General features: G+C 38.3%; 1 protein-coding gene across 6 annotated transcripts in view; it reads left to right on the plus strand.

The window, feature by feature from the left end:
• FAT3 (FAT atypical cadherin 3) overlaps positions 1-18,527 on the plus strand; it is a 327,771-nt gene that overhangs the window by 247,778 nt on the left and 61,466 nt on the right. For all 6 annotated transcript variants that reach the window (XM_018071264.2, XM_018071265.2, XM_018071267.2 and 3 more), the window contains exons 9-11: positions 3,319-3,594; positions 5,125-5,335; positions 9,004-13,077. In XM_018071264.2, the coding sequence (XP_017926753.2) occupies positions 3,319-3,594; positions 5,125-5,335; positions 9,004-13,077 (4,561 nt within the window). The remainder of the gene's footprint in view (positions 1-3,318; positions 3,595-5,124; positions 5,336-9,003; positions 13,078-18,527) is intronic.

The raw sequence follows: 18,527 nt of genomic DNA on the forward strand, positions 1-18,527 counted from the left end.
TTTGAGTCTTGGGGATTTTAAGGGACAGCTGACAAAAATTACAAATATTCTTAACTGCTTCAATAGAAGAAATTGTCATCAATAATGACTATTTTATTGATTAGCATCTCTAACGCCTCGCTTTCCATCTCCAAATGGAACTGGCTGTTGAAGTGCAGAATAACTAATAAATAATGTGTATTTCGATGTGGATCACTTGACAAATCATTAAAATACTGTTGTCTCTGGGGAGGAAGGTGCCTGCCACTTAAACAGGCACTTGATCAGTTTTACAGTAGATGTGAAGTGAGAGAAAAGGAAAAAAAAGGAAAAATAAGTTCTTTTCTGGAAATGATCAAAGCAATTTTAAGTGCATAGCTCTCTGCAAGTTTGATAACCACAGTGAATGAGGACCTTAATTTTTTAATCTTTTCCCCTTTCCATGCCTTGCACTCCCTAAGCACAATCATGTGTGTCAGGGCATTAGCTTAGACCTTTTTCAGTGGGAAGAAATGCTACTTTGTGAATCCACACTGTAATTTCCATAGTCTCATAGGTTACCCTTAGCCTCTGATGCAGATCCAGTTCCACCCTGTTTAGTTTGTGCAGTCTAGTGAAGGCATAAATCATGGAGCTGTGGCTTGCACAGTCATAGTGCAAGCTTTGGGATGGATAAACCTTTCTGCCCTCCTCTGCTTTCTCAATTTGCCAGTGATCCCAAAATGCATTAGATATAATGGGAAATGAGCCCCTGCACTGGGGTGATCAGACACCACACAAATAAAATAGCATGTCACTTCTGTAGCAGTAAATTTTAAGACACATTGATGTGCATCTGTAAGTTGTGGGGTTTTTTTCCTTCCAGAATAGCTTGAGCTCGCACACACCGATATTAAAAACATTGTTAAAAAACGTTAAAAAATTTAAAAATTCACAGATGCAAGCCTGTCCCTCACATGGAAGCTTACTTGTTCAAGATAGGCTGTACTGTGCTAGCCACAGCACAACCAAACACTCTTGGTATTTTCAGTGCATTTGAAAAGATTTTACTTCTCTGTTAGACTATCTAAAATGATACATGACAAAGTTTTCGTCCATAAATTAAAAGAAAAATAAATTATCTGAGTTAACAGTGCGGCAGTAAAATAATCCAGCCATGGATTATTATAGTGGTACCTTTCAAGGGCTGAGGGTATCAAAACTGCTTGAGAAGATGTCTGTAAGTATTAAACACTGGTAATCAGATTATCCCCAACTCATGTTGCTTCAGTGTCTCTTCCTTACACTAACAAAACTGTTTCAGCACTGGCTCTATGTCCCATTAGAGTTGAAATCCTTAATTTTTTCCTCAGGCTTTCTTTCACGTTACAACTAATTTCTTGACATATTTTTATGATGTAGGTTTGTGGGTTTTGGGGTTTTTTTCCTCAGTCAGATCAGAAACACACCTTGATATATTATATAGCAACAAAGAAAGTATAAAAAGCTAAGTAAGTCTTCATCATTATTATAGGCCCAGCAATGTGTATTTCCCCCAAAGTTTATTGGTATCTGTCCAAGATTGAAGCATCACTTAATATAGGTTTTGCCCTGCTTCACTCTGGTGTACCATAATCTGATGAAAATTAAATTATATGGAATATGCAGTTGAAGTCTTATGCCATTTAACTTACAGAGCATTTTATTTCGGCTGTCTTTTAAACAGTTCCCAGGCTAGTTCATTATGACTGCTGCTTACAATTGCTCTTGTTCCTTGTGGTAATGTATTCTGCAAACCCTTCCACATATCATGCAAATCTAAAGTTTCATTTCTCTCTGAGGCCAGCATCTGTGCAATACTGCAGTAAAAGTATAGCTGTATTTTTCTTCTGTTAAGAACATATGGGTGAACAGGGCTTAATCAAGCAAAATAATAAAATAATTGCTTAAAAAGTTCCAAGTACTTTTCAAAGCAACAAAGAAAATATCTTGATGGCTCAAGTCTCCTAGTCTAAAGGAAGAGTCCTGTGCATGGCCTTTCCCATATCATTCATTGGACTGTTTCTTATTTCAAGGCCTTTGAATAAAAAGATTGTTCCATTTCACTTACTGTAAAATTAGACGTGTGCTTTCACAGGCGTATTCTGCTAAAGATACTTGTTTCCAGCACTGGAAAAGAGTCAGCCCTTTACATTTCAGCTTTCAGTATTATGCAGTTTGCTAAGAGTTTTGCTGCCACACTGCCCAAAGCAATAATGGCATACAAAGTCTGGAAAGCATATTTCTTCCAGGGAGTGACTTCTTCAATGGTGAAAACTACAAAATGTCATCAGAGCCAAACATGCATAACATAACTTGTGAAAGGCAAAGCTTGCCAAATAGTGATTATTATTAGTTACCAGAGTCAGCTTGTAATATACAGAAATGGGTGGAATAGGCAGCAACAGGAGCACCCTGGGCTGTATTCCCCCTCTCCAGGTTTCTTTAAGGGTCAATACCAAGACATGAAGCAAACAGCAGAGTATTCATTCACATTTTTAGCAGTTATACCATTAATAAACTGCAACAGAAAGAAGGCAAATATGTGTTGGAGGGGAAAGTGAATTAGTTGGCAATAAGGAGAGCCATCACTGGCAAAGGCAAAGCAAGAACAAAACAAAAAAATAATCCTTCCTTGTCATCAATGCCCTGAGATTACCTGTCCTTGGTGGAGGTTACCTGTCTGTGGTGGTATGTACTGAACTGTGTGGGGTGGGCTTGCATGGTAGTGAAGTGGTATGTCCTGTTTCCATCTCATGAAGTGTCACTGTTTCTAACACAATCTAAGGTATAACAGCAACTTGAAGTCTCCACTGCTGTCTTAATTTGACATTGCTAGTAAGTCCCAATGCAATATGTTGGGCAGAAAACAACACAGGATTCAGCTGAATCTTGTTTGTATAAAAGGTGGATTTAAGTAACATCAAAGGGATTCTTTTAAAGCCTTATTAATACTGGAGGGGAAAGGAAGTTCCATAAGAGCTCTAGAAGTCTCTTGTAACCACAGCAGTTACAAGGAAGGACAAAGCCTTTCCTATGACCATTGTAGAAATATTTTCCAGCCTATAGATACTGCAAATACAGACTTGTCAGACTTTGAGTAGGTCTTACTATTAGGAATATTTTACCTCCAAAGTCAAATCTTTACTATGTTTTTTGATCCAAACAATAAGCATTTAATATTAAATAATGTTTCTCAGTCCCACCATACAGCAGCATAACATCGTCAACCATCTAAAGTAAATTGTATTTCTTTAGGTGTTATTCAGTAGTCTGACTAGACTTCAATAACTTTGAATGCTTTTCTTTTATTAACTGTAGGTTCTTATCAAAGTGTTGGATAACAATGATAATGGCCCAGAATTCTCTCAGCCAAGTTACGATGTCACCATTTCAGAGGACATCCTCCCTGATACTGAAATTCTGCAAATTGAAGCTATAGACAGAGATGAGAAGCATAAGTTGAGCTACACTATTCACAGCAGCATTGATACAGTCAGCATGAGAAAATTCAGAATTGATCCCAGCACTGGGGTGCTCTATACAGCTGAGAGACTAGACCACGAAGCTCAAGATAAGCACATCCTTAATGTCATGGTAAGAATGCAATATTCACTTGGGTCAGGACACAATCACTGCTGCTTCGGGTGCATACATTCCTTAGTCTTTGCATGAGCAAAGGACTCTTAGAGCAGTAAGTAGTCAGTAATTTCATCTTGCCTGCCCTGCTGTGTATTTATTTTACAGTTCTTATTTCAGCTTTTTTCTTATTTCACTTTATTGTGAATTCATTGTATAGAATGTTATTTTCTATCTTAAGGGAGAGCAAGCAGGAAATTATTTAATCTCTTGGCATCTGGTCCTCTCCCTCAAGGTAATTTTCAGAGTTTCTGAAGTGAGGCTTAACATTATTTGAGAAGTTATTCACAGGGAGATAACTGCTTTCTTGCCATGGAGAACGCTACAGCCTTTCTGAATACAACCCTCCTTTATAGCTTACTTTTATGGACTTATTTCAGTACATAAACTGTCGATATACAAAATAGCTTTCTTTTATCTACATTACCATATCTTTGGGTATGCAGAAAAAAGATAATTACCAATTTTTGCTTGGTGTGCCTAAGGTACAGAACATAAGTCTGCCTGTTTTCAAGTGAAAATTGTATATTATGGAGATATATTTTATTTTTTATTCTTTAATTAAAAAAAAACAGTGTTAGTTTAAGCATTGTACTCTGCTATTTGCTTTAACCACTTAACTCATGGAACAACTCATGACGTGTTAAGTACAGGGGCATCTTGCCAGGGGACCTTAGAAAGCAGACGCTGCTGTGAGATGCAGCAAGGAGGAGCTGAGTGTGGTCTCAGCTCACAGAGTAAAAAGCTGCAAGTCCTTTGGCGAGCAGACTAAGAAATGACTATAAACTGAATCACAAAGAGACATGGCTGACAGAGGTAGTTTCCTGATGCTTGGTTTTGATCTCCACCTGATAGGTTTTTTGCTCTATTTAAGATGAACCAAACTTTTGGGGATGGTGGTGGCAGGATTATCAGTGAAGCGATGCTGAGGTATTTTGTATGGGGTTGAGACAGCTGTGATAAATTATACCTCTGTTGTCAATTATCAGCACTTCATAAGGTAATTCCTACTCTTTTTGCTATTGGTGCCATCATCTTCAAAAAGATATATACGTACATAATAATGAAGAAGTTCACTGGCAGCTACAAGCACTAGACTGACATGCCTCTATGATGTAAAGGAGGTAATGGCAAGGCACATGCATTACTATTTAGCATGTATTAAAAAAAAAAAAGTATCTCTTGCAAACCTAAACCCAAATTTAAGATGTCATGTGGTTGCCACTTCAAAAATTCACGTCATGATGGTTAATTGCCATGCATTTTTTCATAAGTGAAAAAAGAAATACCTAAGCTCTTTCCTTGTCCTTTAATTTTACTGTCTGCCATCATGTGTGGAAATATATTTTAGGCTGTTCTTTGGGACAAATGGATTTTTTATTACTTTGTGTTAAATAGAACTGCAGTAGTATTCACACTCAGATGAGTAATATTTGTGAAGTTTTACTAGATTAATATCAAGTTGTGTGTTATACACTTGTTCTATAGGTCCGAGATCAAGAATTCCCTTATAGAAGAAACCTGGCCAGAGTCATTATAAACGTGGAAGACTCCAATGACCACAGTCCATACTTTACCAGTCCATTGTATGAAGCCTCAGTGTTTGAATCAGCAGCAGTTGGATCAGCAGTCTTGCAGGTCACAGCTTTGGACAAAGACAAAGGAGAAAATGCAGAGCTTATCTACACTATTGAAGCAGGTTAGAACAGAGGCTGAAGCTGAAGCGTCATGATTCATGCCATATGCAGAGCAGTGCTTTGACAGTGGTCCGCCTTGACACACAAACTTCTTTGGTCTACCTTCTCCCCTACAGCTGGGGGAAGGAGACACCTTCTCTGTTGGTTGTTTGGTTTTTTTTTATTTTGAAACTACTATACCCAAAACCTGGCAGAACAGAACTTCATTCTGGAATAGGCTGCCCAAAGAGGTGGTGGAGCCTCCTTTTCCAGAGATATTCAAAACCTGCCTGGGTGGGATCTTGTGCAACCTGCTGTAGGTGAGCATGCTCACCTACACTTTCAGGAGAGTTGGATTAGATGTCCTCCAGTGGTCCCTTCCAACCCCAACCATTCTGTGATTCTGTGACTGATTCATGTTCACTAGATGGCTACAGAGCCTGTTACCTCTAAGTCATTGGTTCAAAGCCATCACAGAACATAGTTATTCAAAATTGCAGCCAGTGACTTGTTTTCAGGGTGCTGGCTTCAGACTAGTACACAGTGGATGCTCCATAAAAATATGTCACAACAGCTGGTATCTCCTGGTGTCTTTGCCAGTATTTGGATCAGAGGAGCATGGAGACTAAGACCAGGGCTATGCTGAAAACTTCTGTCAGCACAGCCATAGCATTTTAATGGCACAAGGTCTCTTGAAACTAAGGGAGGGTGTGATGACACCAGATTAAAATTGCTTTTGCTGTTAAACTCTAGATATTTACATTTGCCATGTAATCTGTACCAGCAAAAGAAATTCCTCTGCTGATGCAACAGCATGATAATAAAACATTTGCATTATCTCTAACACATATGCAAGTGAGTGTAAGTTTCTCTGGCTCACATGAATCTGAAGTTAAGAATTATCTCTGAGATAAACCATTAAGAGATATACATGAAGGATGCCTGGAAAAAGAAAGAAGGAAGTAGAAATTTGTAACCTTTGGGTTCTTTAATGTTTCATTTCTACTTTTGAAGGGTTTTATTAGTAATGTGAATCTTTCCACTGTAATAAAAACAAAACTTGAAATTTATATTTCCCTAAAAAGAGGTCACAAATACTTTAGATTGTCCTCATATTAAGCAGATCACAAGCCTTTCCCAGTATTAGGCTCTGATCCTACTGTATCACTATTTGTCCCTATATTATTGTAAAGACTTTTCTTTACAGTTGCAATGGCTTACATCAGTTAGGAACAGGCTAAATGAAAAAAAAAAGTAATGAAATAAAATATCTAATATTTAAGAATGTCATACTGATTTAACTTCATATAATTGAAGCTCACACCTTAAAATAAGCTGATACAACCTGATGCTTAGAGAAGACCCAAGCAACTTTTTTTCTGTAGTTATCCTGTATGCCCTGTGGAAGGAGAGTACATTCAGCAAATCAGAAAGTGAGGTCTTTTGCACCTATAAGTGTTGCAATTAGACCAACAAAGATGTTAGCACTCCAAAACAAGTATTTCCTTTATGCACTGCATTTGGTCTTACCAGTTATTTCTCACTATCTTAGATCAGGGGAAGTTTTACACATGCCCAGGCAGGACAACACTGTGCCTTTATAGAACAAACTCGGAGCAGACCGGATTAGGTTCCTGGGGCAATGTTTTTCAAGGCTATTCTCAGCTTTTTCTTGACACCCTATTACTATTATGGGCTCCAAACCAAATCATATAGAGGTGCTACCACAATGTAAAGAGCAACCTGACATGTTAGGAGTATGGTTCCCATTACAGTGGTAATAGAATCATATGTGATGCAGACAGAAAAATATTATGATTAGAAAAGATGCTTTAGCTGTTAGATGGTTTCTAGAGACTCTGTTTTTCATTACAGGCTGTTTCTGTTTCATCATGAGCTCTCCCTGCAGTGTCAGACTTGAAACCTCTGTTTACTGTGATCCCCACACTCCTCCAGTTTCATTGTCCATGGATGTCCCAATCTCAGATATATCAAAATTCAGTCTTCTGCTGCTGTAGTTTCTATGATCCATAAAATCTGCTGTTGATAATTTTGATTTTAACTGCAGAATTCAGATTGTACACAACCCTGTCATTCAGGGGAATTACCTCATCTTATATCTGAAGAAAGTAATTGGTAAAGAAAGTCGTTTATGTATAATTTCATAAGAAATTGTTAAAGGAGAAGAACCAGCTCTGGCCTTACAGAAGCAGTCAGGGGCTAAAAATTATTAGTATTAGCAAGCGCTGACAAAATAACTGCAGCATCATTTGTAGTGTCTGTAAATGTGACAGGTGCTGTGGTTTTTATGAGAATTTGTAGCTCTAGAAGAATTTCAGCTCCTCAGTGAAAAGCACAGTTTTTGGTTTAGCCAGTAGAGTAAACTTTACTGATCAGAAAGGCTGGATATAAATAGAAAGCCACTACCAGTATTGAACTACATACAGGAATATGTAGCTTAAATTAGCCTCCTTGCCCCAGAATTACAACAGATAGTGAATCACATCTTAAAAATAGTTCACACTACCTCACTTCATTCAGGATTCCATGTATTTGGCATTCCAGCTACAGTTTTCACATTTACTGCTCTGTGTACAGCACCTGTACCAATCACAGTTAAAAGAAAATCTCTTGTTTATCACCTGAGATATATTTCTCTCCAGGTCATGGATGGATGCTTGGCTGTAGATTAGAAGCAGTTCTAGATTTTAAGATGTGAATTGCAATAGAGGGAACATGTTATAATGATTGGAATCACTGTAACTCAATATGCTGTTTGTATTTAGAATCAAATTCAGAAAAAGAGTCCGTATGCTTATACATACGCAGCATCCTCTACTTTAAACAGGCACTCAAAGGACCAACAAAACATGGTTCGCCTAATGAAGATGATCTTTTATTATAGCGTAAGGATGCATATAAAACGTTTTGAGTCTGTATTGCTGAAGAAGAGGTTGGCAAAAAGACCTGAAAGAAATAAGGACCCCAAAGAAGGTCATTGATCCAAACTCACTGTTTTCACCTTTATGCAGTCAGTGATATCCTTGGTTTCATGTTATAACGAGCATTTCATGACATTTTCTGCTAAATCTTATTCATCTGGATTCATTCTCCTCAGAGATCACATGATAAACCTTTGTGCCACAAGACACTTGAATCTCTTTTGTATGGTATTTGCTCAGTTTTATTTTTTCTAAATGCCACTTTAACCTTCTTATGTTCAGTTCTTTGAGTCTTGAACTACTGTAATCTCCTCTATGGTTGCTTAATATCCCATTCAATTAAGAGCCTGAGTTGTTATCCATTAGTCATGTAATTGGCTTGTTAGCCTCTGATCTCATTTCTTTGCCTTAGGTGTACATGTATTTGACTAATTTCTATAATTTAGGGATGCTTTTCCTTCCTTCAGTAGGAGTAATGTACATGCAGCTCTTGCTCAGATTTTAATACTCAGAATCAAGATATAGATAGCAACACCTGAGTTTCTGATGCTTTGAATGCGTTTACCGTCTACTGAATATCCGATCTTCAGAAGGAAAGTCTGGAGGTGCCTTTAGAATTCTTTTACGTTGGGCCTGTTGGATCTTTTTAGTAACTGCCTTTAACAAATGCAGCTAATTGCTCCTGGTTTAAGTTATCTTTAAATGTTTCATATTTCATTTCTAATCTGATTCCAATATTTGTGTTTTAGGAAATACGGGAAACACATTCAAGATTGAACCAGTTCTAGGCATCATTACACTACTCAAGGAGCCAGACTTAACCACAATGGGACAGTTTGTTTTGTCAGTCAAAGTGACTGATCAAGGTTCTCCAGCACTGTCTGCAACAGCAATTGTGCGGATATCTGTGACGATGGCAGATAACTCCCACCCTAAATTCACTCTAAAAGAATACCAAGCGGAGGTTAATGAAAATGTGGATATTGGTACTTCTGTCATCTCTCTCTCTGCAATCAGTCAGTCCACGTTAGTTTATGAGGTTAAAGATGGCAATGTTGATGGAGCCTTCACCATAAACCCATATTCTGGAGTGATCACAAGTCAAAAGGCCCTTGATTATGAACGTGCTTCCTCCTATCAGCTCATCGTGCAAGCAACAAATATGGCAGGCATGGCATCAAATGCCACAGTGAACATTCAGATTGTTGATGAAAATGATAACCCACCAGTTTTTCTCTTCTCTCAGTACTCAGGCAGCATAAGCGAAGCTGCTCCTGTAAATAGCATAGTCCGGAGTGCTAATAACAGTCCCCTCGTGATACGTGCCACTGATGCTGATAGCAACCAGAATGCTTTGCTTGTCTACCAGATTGTTGAATCTACTGCAAAAAAGTATTTCACGGTAGATTCCAGCACAGGTGCAATCAGAACAATTGCAAATTTAGATCATGAAACAATAGCCCACTTCCATTTCCATGTTCATGTTAGAGACAGTGGGAATCCCCAGCTTACAGCAGAGAGCCCAGTTGAAGTAACCATTGAGGTAACTGATGTCAATGACAACCCACCAGTCTTCAGCCAGGCTGTATTTGAGACAGTTTTGCTCCTACCCACATATATTGGTGTTGAGGTTCTCAAAGTCAAGGCTGCAGACCCAGATTCAGAGATCCCTCCTGAACTAACATTTAGTATAATTGAAGGCAATATGGACCATTTTTTAATTGATTCAAGCACAGGGGTACTCACCATTAAAAACAGTAGTCTCTCCAAAGACCATTATATGCTAATAGTAAGAGTGTCAGATGGGAAATTTTATAGCACTGCTATGGTGACAATATTGGTAAAAGAAGCCATGGATAGTGGACTCCATTTCACACAAAATTTTTATTCCACTTCTATCTCAGAAAACAGCACCAATATCACAAAGATCGCTGTGGTGAATGCTGTTGGTAACCGCCTCAACGAGCCTTTGAAATACAGCATATTAAACCCAGGAAACAAATTTAAAATCAAATCCACCTCAGGAGTCATTCAGACAACTGGCATCCCCTTTGACCGAGAGGAACAGGAGCTGTATGAGCTGGTGGTGGAAGCAAGTCGTGAACTAGATCACCTTCGCGTCGCTCGAGTAGTGGTGAGAGTTTACATTGAGGACATAAATGACAACGCCCCAGTGTTTGTAGGGCTTCCATACTATGCTGCTGTGCAAGTTGATGCTGAACCTGGTACCCTGATATATCGAGTGACAGCTATTGATAAAGACAAGGGTGAAAATGGTGACGTGTCATACCTCCTGAAGGAAGACTATGGACATTTTGAAATTGATAGAGAGTCTGGTAGCGTCACTTTAAAAGAAGCCTTCAATTCTGATTTGTCTAATATAGAGTACTTGGTTGTCATTCTTGCAAAAGACGGTGGTAACCCATCATTATCTGCAACAGTAGAGCTCCCCATTACTATTGTTAACAAAGCAATGCCTGTATTTGACAAACCCTTCTATACAGCTTCCGTGAATGAAGATGTAGAAATGCACACGCCAATTTTAAGCATAAATGCAACCAGTCCAGAAGGCCAAGGTATCATTTATATCATTGTTGATGGAGATCCCTATAACCAGTTCAATATCGACTTTGATACTGGAGTTCTGAGTGTCATCAGCCCACTGGACTATGAAATAAATTCTCTTTTCAAGCTGACAGTGCGAGCCAGTGATGCCCTCACTGGTGCTCGAGCTGAGGTCACTCTGGACTTGATCATTAATGATGTTAACGATAATCCTCCAGTTTTTGATCAGTCAGCTTACAATGCTACTTTGTCCGAAGCTTCTTTGATTGGGACTCCTGTACTGCAAGTTGTTGCTACTGATGCTGACTCTGACAATAACAAGATTGTACAGTATCAGATAGTCCAGGACACCTTTAACAGCACTGACTATTTCCATATAGACAGCAGCAGTGGCCTAATTTTGACAGCACGGATGCTGGATCATGAACTCATACAGCAGTGCAGCTTGAAAGTCAGAGCAACCGATAATGGGTTCCCACCACTAAGCAGTGAGGTTCTTGTTAGTATCTCAATAACGGATATGAATGACAATCCTCCAGTTTTTAACCAGTTAATATATGAATCATATGTGAGTGAACTGGCACCTCGTGGTCATTTTGTGACTTGTGTCCAAGCTTCTGATGCTGACAGCTCTGATTTTGACAGACTGGAATACAGCATCCTATCAGGAAATGATCGGACCAGTTTTATTATGGACAGCAAGAGCGGTGTTATCACCCTCTCCAACCATCGCAAACAGAGAATGGAGCCCATGTACAGCCTAAATGTCTCTGTGTCAGACGGGCTGTTCACCAGCACAGCTCAAGTGCACATTCAGATACTTGGGGCCAACCTCTACAGCCCTGTGTTTTCGCAGAGTGTTTATGTTGCAGAGGTTAGAGAAAATGCTGCTCCTGGAACTAAGGTAATCCATGTGAAGGCAACAGATGGGGATTCAGGTGTATATGGCCAGATCAGCTACTCCATAATAAATGACTTTGCCAAGGACCGATTTTTGATTGATAGCAATGGGCAGATTCTGACAACTGAGAGGTTAGACCGTGAGAGCCCACTGGAAAGTGATATCGGTATATTTTTGAGAGCCCTCGACGGAGGTGGCAGGACTACGTTTTGCACTGTGAGAGTGATAGTAGTGGATGAGAATGACAATGCTCCTCAATTTATGACGGTCGAATACAGAGCAAGTGTCAAAGCAGATGTTGGGAAAGGTTACTTGGTGACCCAAGTACAAGCAGTAGATCCAGATGATGGAGCCAATTCCAGAATTACCTATTCTCTCTATAGTGAAGCTTCCGTTTCAGTAGCTGATCTACTTGAAATAGATCCAGATAATGGATGGATGGTCACCAAGGGTAGCTTTAATCAGCTTAAAAGCACAGTTCTGTCATTCTTTGTCAAAGCAGTGGATGGTGGCATTCCTGTAAAGCATTCCCTCATTCCTGTCTACATCCATGTTTTACCCCCAGAGACTATTTTGCCTTCTTTTTCTCAACCCCAGTATTCTTTTACAGTAGCAGAAGACACCCTCATAGGTAGTACTATTGACATTCTGCATGTTTTGCCCAATCAGGGTGCTTTGTATAGCACAGTTAATGGTGAGTTACCTGAAAACAACAAAGACGGGGTTTTCATCATAGAGCAAGACACAGGGCTCATAAAATTGGATAAGAGACTTGACCACGAAATAAATCCTGCTTTTCACTTCAAAGTTGCAGCCACAATTCAGTTAGATAAAGTAGACATTGTGTTGACTGTGGATGTGGAGGTGAAGGTGTTGGATGTAAATGACAACAAGCCTGTGTTTGAAACAGCTAGCTATGATGCTATAATAATGGAAGGGATGCCTATAGGAACAAAACTTATGCAAGTTAAAGCGGTTGATGCAGACTCAAGTGCAAATGGGCAGGTCACCTATACGCTTGCGGTGGACTCGGAGCTGGAGAAGATCACAGAAGCATTCACCATTGATAGCAACAGTGGCTGGATCAGTACACTGAAGGATTTGGACCATGAAAAAGATTCTGCTTTCACCTTTGCAGTGGTGGCCTCAGATCTGGGGGAAGCTTTGTCCTTATCATCAACCACCTTGGTCTCAGTTACTGTGACAGATATAAATGATAATGCACCTGTCTTTGAGCACGAGGTGTACAGAGGGTCAGTGAAGGAGAGTGACCCTCCAGGGGAAGTTGTGGCTGTTCTTAGCACCTGGGATGAAGACACATCTGATGTCAATCGGCAGGTTAGCTACCATATTACAGGTAAGAAACAACTTACATGCTTTCTTCCCATAATCAGCCTTACTGAAGAACTGTGCGTGTGTCCAGTTTAGGTGAATGTTAGCTAAATTATCTATGAATGAGACAATTATGTTTTTCTTTGTTTTTGAATTTTCTTTTTTTATTTTGGACAGAATTTGCAGCAAAACTGAAAAGAGAGAAAGGGAGTGTGTGTGTCTCTCTGTTTTATTCTCTCTAAAATTTCCAAGATTAATGCTTAATGATTTGCTGCAGAGCAATGTAGTGTGACCCATCAACTGATCATAATTGATATGTCAGCTTGAAAACCATCATAATTTAATTTTTTGACAAAGGGAAGAGGAAAATTTTATTCTTAGAGAGAAAATCCTTATATTTCCAAGCATTTTTTTTTCTTTTGGAATGGCATTTCTCTTTTTGAGATAGGAAGTGCATGCAGGAGCCACTTTGAAACACCATTCTTTGGGGCTGGGAGCAGTAGGGGTATGAGTGAGTTTTATGTTATTGGGTGAGGGGATGCCATTTCTTATCAGCATAGATTCCTGACCAGGGAAATAGTAATATTCTTAGAAGCACTGGTTAGCTGACATGTATTGTTATATACAGCATAAGGCAATTTTGATTACATTACTAACACATTTTTCAAAGTAGGTAATATTGCTCTCTTCTATTTTGTTATACTTATTATCATTCTTTTCTCCTAGATTCAGCCTGGCTTTTGTGTGAGTATGTTATGAGTGATGGGGTACTGCAGTTATTTTTCTGTCTCCATCTTTCATTGTCCAATAGATTTTGTTAGAAAACAACTTTGTCACTGCCTCCCTTAGCATTTCAAGAGCTAATATTAACTACCTAGTAATAACCAAATTATTGGATGAATTCACATTTCTCTCACTGAATGGGATTAGACCTACACAAGACTGCATGTAGGAAGCACCCTGTGGGCAAGAATTACTTAACTAATGGGAAGTTTGTATGTTTTGCTGTGGAGCATAAGGCTCCTACCCCTTTGTTAGCTATCAAATTGAAAATGGCTGTGGGATAGTGTGTAGGGAGAGCCGTGATACTCTAGTTAGCCATAGGTTGCCTGATGTTACACATCAGAAGTAGCATCATTTTTAAAGTAACCAGAAATTTATTCTGACCATTTACATGAAAGTTTGGATTTGCTTTAAAGGTCTGCAAAGGCTATGTGTTCATAATGTGATGTGCTGTAGGATATTAGAAGTAGGGGCAAAGGTAGTCTTATGGGTAGGTGTCAGGATTGAGAAGCCTTGGGCAAGGTGCATTAGCTGCCAGTGCCCCAGTTTCCACATATGTAAAAGTAAATAAGTAGTTCCTCATCCTAGAAATTTTGGGATATTTGAAGGAGTTTGGGGATCCCAGTGCAGAAAGTACTATGGGAAAAGAAAACCCTTATGTTCGTAACAAAGATATGTTAGTGCACCATGATTATTAGCTTTGTTCTGAAGTCTTGCAGCCATCTCTTATAGTTAATTATGCCTTTAGTTACATAATGATGTTTTTCTTCACATCCCTATGCTGTTAATTTGGCAAAAACTGGACTTTTGAATAACAACTGTCACATGTGACTCAAAAATTATAGATCATTCTGTACCCTAATTTCTGTCGCAGTTCAAAATATGTCAGATATTTTGCTGTTTTATTAGCTTCTGAAAACATTAGATGTCAAAGCCCAAAACTTTCTTTAAGTCCTACTGTACAATTACTAAAGTGTATAGTCTCAGAAATTCCACTGCCTTTGAATATATGATTTGAGGTTGGAAAATGCACAAGGGGAAATTATGTTCTTTTGATTTAAATGTCAAAACATATTAAAGTATAGTATTACTAATAAAATAGTCTATTCACACTTTACCTCAAGTTGATCTCAGGAACTGCATTTGAATGTTTCATGGAATCAGATTAGCTAGACAATTATTCAAATGCTTTGGCTTTCTGGAGGTGTTTTGAGCCATAGAAACTTCTGTGAATACAATAAACAAACTCTGGGGAAAAACAAGACATTAACAAAAAGAAAGAAGAAAAATTATGAGAATGACATGTGGATCCACCAAAAACAGCTTTGTGAAAATGCACCAGCAGAAAAGTAGCACACAGAAGATAGATGGAAAAAATCATCCTTTAGAAGATGATAGAAATAAACGTTCTGTGTCAGATGCAATCACTGAAGAGTCCTTTATGCTCTTTTGAGAAATACAAATGCTTATTGCAGTCTTCTGGTTGACTTTGAAAAGGGATTTATACACTCTGGTGGGCATATATATATTCTGTTTTGGATTCCTTCAGTTTAGGATTGTTTTCCATGATTACTGGCAAGTAATTGCCATTTTCAAACCCACTTTCATTTGCATTTGATGGGGGGGGGGAAATTTTGCACTTACCCTTTGTTACTTGTAGTTTGATAGCAGCTGAAGATGTTCACAAAGCAAAAGTACTATATATAAATCTTAATAGAAAATCAATAGGAAGCACAGATTACACAGATGCACTTAGGGAGCACAGTAGTTTCTTTTGTTTTCTTTTGAAAGTTCATTTGAGGTCATTGCCTATATCATTTGAGGTAGTTTGCCTAAAACCATGGCTCTTCTGATGTCTAGCCAACCAACAACCAGCCAGATATTACTGAGATCTAACAGTGGCAAACTAGGAAAATGTTAGTTGCCAAGACTTTGGTAAAGTGTTTTATGTTCCTCAGTGATGTTAATTAGGCTTCATCAGGAACATAACATCTAAGGACAGTCAATAGCCTTCAAGCTTGTTTCAGCTTATACAAGGGAGATGGACAATGTGTTTTGGAAGAAAGAACTGGTATTGTACACAGGCTTTTTGCTGGATTGCCCAGTATGAGCAAAGTGATGGGTTTTGTTTATTTTTATCTTATATTTGTGATACTGGAGTTCTGGAGAAATGGATGTTTCTGTGTTTGGGTAGGCCTTATGCTGCAGGCTGAAGAACAGTGTCTGCAATTTTATGATAGTAAAGCTAAGAGGATTGGGTTTATCATTTCAGAAGCTCAGGAAACACACATCTTAAACTGGGAGTAAGGATAAACCTATTGATTTTGTGTGATGCAAATGCCTAGAGTTCTAACTGGGAATTGAAAATATCAAAATAAATGCATAAATGTAAGACAGAAACTAAATAAACAGGTTAGTAAATATTCAGTTCCCCCTCCCAGATGGGGACATTGCAGTGAAAACTGATACTGTTGGCTTCTAGTTTTTCATTCCCTTTTAGCTGCTATAATGGCCTCTGTGTGTGCTTTAGTAATGATGTGTGTCAGGATTTGTTTATTTTGGATCACTGTCTCTCTGCGTTTCATTTGTATCTGGCTGTTTTCTTTCTTTACTTAAACTTGAGCTTGATTTGGCTTTGTACTATTTGCTGACTAGGGAGGGAGAGAGGGAGACAGAGCATTATTTAAACTTCAAGTAACAAAAGATAAAAGATACTGCTGATTCTTTTAGCCTCAAAGCCTTTCTAAAAAGTTATTGGAGTGTTTTGTGTAGCTAGCACTTCGCTGTTGTGACATTCAAAGTAGAACATAAGAAAACTGCCAAAAGATTTTAAAGAATACATTAATACACATAGTCAGGAGGCTTCCGTTTAGAAAAGCTACATTATTCAGAGCGAAAAACTAATTAATTAGAATGCCCCTAGGAAACTGAGTCTGCTTGCATATATTAGTGAAAAAGTTAATTAATCACTGCAGAATGAGATCTGCATCAAAACATATGTATAAGTACTAGGAAACGTTTCCTGGGCCACGGTGTGGATTTTTTTGCCTTTCCATTTTTAAGAATATTTCCTTGACAGTATTTTAGTGCTTACATGTCATTATTTCTGTTGCACTTTACAGTGCACCTTTACTTTCCATCAACAAGGTATAGAGCCAGTCCTAAGAAGCAAAAAAGAAAGATGAACGCACTAATAAAAAGCCATGCAGATAAACTCTTACACATGTTTGCTGCTTATTGCACAGGTTTCTGTGCAATTCAAATTGCTACTTTTCGAATGGAGTAAAGGGGAATAAAAGGGATCCCAAGAACCATTTTTTTAATGCATATTCCCCAAATTCCTAGGTGTCATTTAAAAGCCATTCCATCAGCAACAAAGCAACAGTGATTTTAAAATTGCTCCAAGGTAGTGTTACTGCTAGCTGTAAAAACCACCAGCTGATTTTAATTAGATTTTACCTTTCCTCTTTTTTCAGCAATGGGATACCCATACCTTGAGTGTATTGCTTCCTAGTTGGTCAGGACAGTTAATCATTTTTTTTACATAAGGACTAGTGTGGAGGAAAGCCTGATTAATATCATGAAACAAAATAAGAACATTGAAGACCATTTTTATTAATGGTTTACAACGTTAAACTCACTGTGACAAGATTACAGCCCTTAATAAAGGAGAGTTAGGCTTTTTTTTTGCTGGTGTTGAACTGAATAAAGGGAATTAAACGTCAATCAGCAGGGGTCTGCCTTCTTTGAAGTCACATTCAGACTCAAGTCTGTGGACAAATTCTCATTTCCTTGAGTTGTATTCAGATCTGGACTGTAGTATACATCAACACTCTGTGTAACCCTCTTTAGGAGCAATGTAGGTTTATATGACACAACAGATTAAACAATGTGTTCTCTGGTGGTTATTCCAGACTGTCATAGAAATCAGTGGGAAAACTGCTTGGTTTTGTGTGGTTTTCTATCAACAGAAAATATCTGTATTTGATATATCAGTTTAGTGCTGTGTATGATTCAAGGATCTTTTATAATTATAATGCCTGTCTGACTACTTTTCTGGAAATCTTATTGATTACAACTTGCTTTTTTTGGCACAGTCACAGCTAGCACAAATGGTGACGCTTAACAAGAAAGATCTGCTCAGCCTGACTCAGCTGACTTAGTTTTCATATTAAATAGAAACCAGTCTATCTTGTCACTGGTAGTTAATGAAGGAAGCATAGATTACAGCCTCTGATCTCTTTTCTGCTTTTTGTGTAGAAAGTAGATATGAAATGGACATTAGACTTTTTCTGCTTGGTTTTAAGCTCAGCTTCAAGTTCAGACCTTCTCTGCTTTGTTATTTTGCTAAAAAGGTTGCTGAGAACTGACTTAATTGTGACAGCAAAAGCAACATCAGAGACAGCCTGACAGCAAAGTCAATGCAAATAAATTTGGCCTTGCTTTTTTTTTTTTTTTTTTTTTTTTGTCTAATAGTTATGCAGTCATTTCATGCAAGTAACTACAGGGGAAGAGGGGAAGGTTTAAGAACCTGGTCTTTCTATTGAGCTTGGACAGATCCCATGACACGTGTCAGAACTCAGAGTAGTTTGTAAGCAAATGTACGCTAGCATGTTTGACATTGTTGAACTTGTTTCAAGAAAGAATAAGCATTCATTCCCTTAATAGTTCTAATCCGCTTTTAAACATGAG

The sequence above is a fragment of the Manacus vitellinus genome, unplaced genomic scaffold (genome assembly GCF_001715985.3).
Source record: "Manacus vitellinus isolate BGI_N305 unplaced genomic scaffold, ASM171598v3 scaffold_2_pilon, whole genome shotgun sequence".
In the NCBI taxonomy this organism is placed as follows: domain Eukaryota; kingdom Metazoa; phylum Chordata; class Aves; order Passeriformes; family Pipridae; genus Manacus; species Manacus vitellinus.